This window comes from Geospiza fortis, unplaced genomic scaffold, assembly GCF_000277835.1.
Source record: "Geospiza fortis unplaced genomic scaffold, GeoFor_1.0 scaffold635, whole genome shotgun sequence".
NCBI classification, from domain to species: domain Eukaryota; kingdom Metazoa; phylum Chordata; class Aves; order Passeriformes; family Thraupidae; genus Geospiza; species Geospiza fortis.
Window position 1 is genome coordinate 101,114 of NW_005054610.1, and position 3,559 is coordinate 104,672.

Here is a 3,559-nt window from a genome sequence, read left to right on the forward strand (position 1 = left end):
GTGGGGGGCGCCGCTGATGTGGCCGAAGGCCTGCACCAAGGTGCCGATGGCCAGCCCGAAGGCCAGCGCGATCTGCAGGATGCTGGGCAGCGCCGACGGCCACTTCAGCGCCGAGCCCAGCCCGATGAAGACGAAGATGAGCGTGCAGAGGAACTCCACAAAGACGGCTCGAGCAAAGGCCAGGGTTAGTATTTCCTTCTTCATGGTGGGAGCAGGTGGCGGGCAGCCAGGGAGGAAGAAAGTTTAGGATTGCTCTGTGTTCGGGCTCTGGTGTGTGCAGCCAGGTGTAGGGCCATACCTATCTATATATGCAAGAGCAGCAGGAGCTGTGTTACAGGGTGGTGGGTGGAGCCAGGGGATTAGCCAGTCCTCCCAAATTACCATGTGAACCTGCAAAAGTTTCCACCTGAAAACGTCTTTGGAGCCTCTTGGTGAACCTGTGACTCAGATATTGGTGGTATTTCTCTCCTTTCCCTCTGCAAACAAAGAGCCCCTATAGGGTGTCTCTGTGGTCGTTGAATAACGAGGTTGCATAACGAGGCTGAGCTCCCTCCTTTGCTTTTGGCTTTTACTGCCTCTCGCCAGGTCCTGGGTGTTTCACTAGCTCAGGTGTAGTTAATATTTGCTCCCTCCCTCCCTCCCTCCCTCCCTTCCCTGTGCTTGCACACTCCTCCGGTTGGAAAACCCTTGCTGGGCCGGAGGAGCTCTGCGGGGCCGGGCTCCGGGTGCGTTCGATTTCCATGGAACCTTGAAATGGAAAATCAAACACCTGGAGCTTCTCCCAGACTGTCAATAGAGCTCAGCTCCAGCAAACAAGTGGTTTGCAGTTGTCCAGGGAGCAGGGGAGGGTTTGGGGGAAGCTTTGTCCGTCTGGGGAGCTGTAGATGAGCCGGAGCTTCCTTGAGGTGCATGGATGGAGAAATGGCATGGAAAGAGCTCCTGGTGCAGAGCCTGGCTGGGAATCTCTGCTCCCTGCCCTTTCTGCTGCTCCTTCCAGAGCACTGGAACAAGTGCTGGAATTGGGGCGTGCAGCTGGCAATGGTGTCTCCTCCCCTGTCACCCTGTGCCCTTTCCTTTTCTTTCTGCCTTTCCAGCTCTTGCTCAATGAGCAGTGATTTTGCTCCTGGGAATGCCAGCACCAAGCCACAGGCTCTGCATGCACACAGGCTGTGTTTACACGTCTCCTTTCATGTTCCTGGGGCGCTGCCCTCCATCCCAAACCCATCCACTGGCAGGTGCTTGGCTGGCAGGGAGGGGCAGGGGAGGCTCTCGGGGCTCTGCCCATGGAGCTGGTGGGGACGGAGGTTTTGGGGCGGAAAAGGTCTCGGGTGACACTTAACAAAGAATTCTTGGTTCTCTCGTAGCCCTCGCAGCCTTGTGCCAGGATATTTTTTTTAGATGAGTTTGGGTGCCAGATCTGCTCTCCTTGCTCGGTTGATCCACTTTTCCTTTCCCAAATGATGCCCAGGCTGGTTTTATCCCTGGCTGCCAGGTCCCTCTGCAGGGGCAGCCACGCTGCAGTACTCAGGGAGCAAAGCTCTGCATTGGTAAAAGTTGTAAACCAACTGGACATTGGTAAAATCTCCCTAAATCCAAATAGTTGGATTCACTGCTGCCTTCTGAGGGGGCTGTCAGGCCTGGGGTGTGGGGGTCAAACACCTGGAGGATTCATGTCCAGAGCAAGGAGAGGGAACTTCTTGTCCAAGACTGGAAATAAATGAGCTTTTCTCTTCCTTTGTACCCAAAATCCTGAGCAAAACAGACCTGGCGGGCCTCAAGGGACTGAGGATCTGTTACAGCCTCAATTCCTGATAATGGTTTTCTCCTGGATCTGCTGATCCCGGGGCTGATTGCAGAGTCAAAGCCCAGATCTGTTATCCTCGAAACACCTGGTCCGCTGGCGTGTTTTGGTGAAAGTTTTGCAAGCTGGTATTTCAAGACACCCTGGCCGGATTCCAGGGTGGTAATTACTTGCCACTTCCCTTCAGCCCTGTCTGTGGCTCCAGCTGGATAAAATGCTCCCTGTTCCCATCCTTCAAACCCTTCCTCGATGTCCTCATCCCTTGGGGGCAGCTGCAATTTGCTGTCGGCTCCTCCAGCACACTCCTCGCTTTGGCTGAAAGGCCAGAAATGCTCTTCCAGCCTCCCAAGCGTGGATAACAACAAGCAAAACCCTGCAGCTGACGAGGAGATCTAATCAAATAGGGCTGGGAATGACAGAGAAAACTTCCTGAAAACACCACGCAAAGCCTCTGCTCCCGAGGCTCTTTGGGAACCTTTTCTCACCAGGAGCAAGATTATGAGGGATGATAAAATTAGGGCTCATTTGTGTCCTTTTTTTTGTCTAGAGGCATTATTAGCTGTTTTGTAACTAGGTTGATAAACCATAGTTGGAGGGTTGAGAGTCGGTTAGTGATCCATCAGTTGTCTAGGGATGGTAGTAGGAGAGCTGGGAATGTTATTGAGATGAGGATTAGTGGGATTCCTGGGAAGGATGGGCTTGAAAACTGGTCAAAGAAGGTTAAGTTCATGGTCAGGTTCAGGGGGTAGTGCTTGGAGCGATGAGTGCTTTGTTAGAGGGGGGATTTATTGATACGAATGACAGAAGTTTGGGTTGGATAATTAAAGAGAAAGTGTGTCATGAAGTGAACATGATAAAAAATCAGGGGCTGGGGTTTAGTTGAGGCATGTCATTAAGGGGGAGGGGGAACCCCTCTTTCTTTAGCTCAAAAGGCTAATGCTGGTTCACAGCTTCTTAATGATTAGGATGATATTAGAGAGGATCAGCTTTCGAAGCCAGCGAGGCCGTTCCTGCTTGGCTCCTCGGGTGCCAGCCCTGGCGCTTGGAAGGCTCCCCGTGCTCTCCGTGGCTCCGTGCCAGCCGAGGAGCTTGGCTGAGCTGGAAGCGCTTTCATGTGTCAGGTTTAATGGGATTGGGCAAGGCGCTGCAGGCCTGGGGCAGGCGGTGACAGACGGACACCCACGTGCAGGGGGCACACACGCCTCGCCCGCCCGCGCTGCAGGGACAGCACAGGAGGCTTTCGGCAACACGGGCAGGTGTGGTGGCCTCCTTCCTCCTCATCCTCCTCCTCTTCCTCCTCCTGCTCCTCATCCTCCTCCTCCTCCTCCTCCTCCTCCTCCTCCTCCTCCTCCTCCTCCTCCTCCTCCTCCTCCTCCTCCTCCTCCTCCTCCTCCTCCTCCTCCTCCTCCTCCTCCTCCTCCTCCTCCTCCTCCTCCTCCTCCTCCTCCTCCTCCTCCTCCTCCTCCTCCTCCTCCTCCTCCTCCTCCTCCTCCTCCTCCTCCTCCTCCTCCTCCTCCTCCTCCTCCTCCTCCTCCTCCTCCTCCTCCTCCTCCTCCTCCTCCTCCTCCTCCTCCTCCTCCTCCTCCTCCTCCTCCTCCTCCTCCTCCTCCTCCTCCTCCTCCTCCTCCTCCTCCTCCTCCTCCTCCTCCTCCTCCTCCTCCCCATCCTCATCCTCCTCCTCATCCTCCTCTTCCTCATCCTCATCCTTATTCTCCTCCTTCTCCTCCTTCTCCTCCTTCTCCTCCTTCTCCTCCTCTC

General features: G+C 55.1%; 1 protein-coding gene across 1 annotated transcript in view; it reads right to left on the reverse strand.

Annotated features, from left to right (window-relative positions):
• The window catches only part of LOC102044541 (aquaporin-5), a 3,120-nt gene extending 2,891 nt beyond the window's left edge, over positions 1-229 (reverse strand). The window contains 1 exon segment of the mRNA XM_005430229.3: positions 1-229. This exon segment is cut by the window's left edge and continues 27 nt beyond it. Coding sequence (XP_005430286.1) covers positions 1-204 — 204 coding nt within the window. The 5' untranslated portion in view covers positions 205-229.
• Between the last annotated feature and the right edge of the window lie 3,330 nt (positions 230-3,559).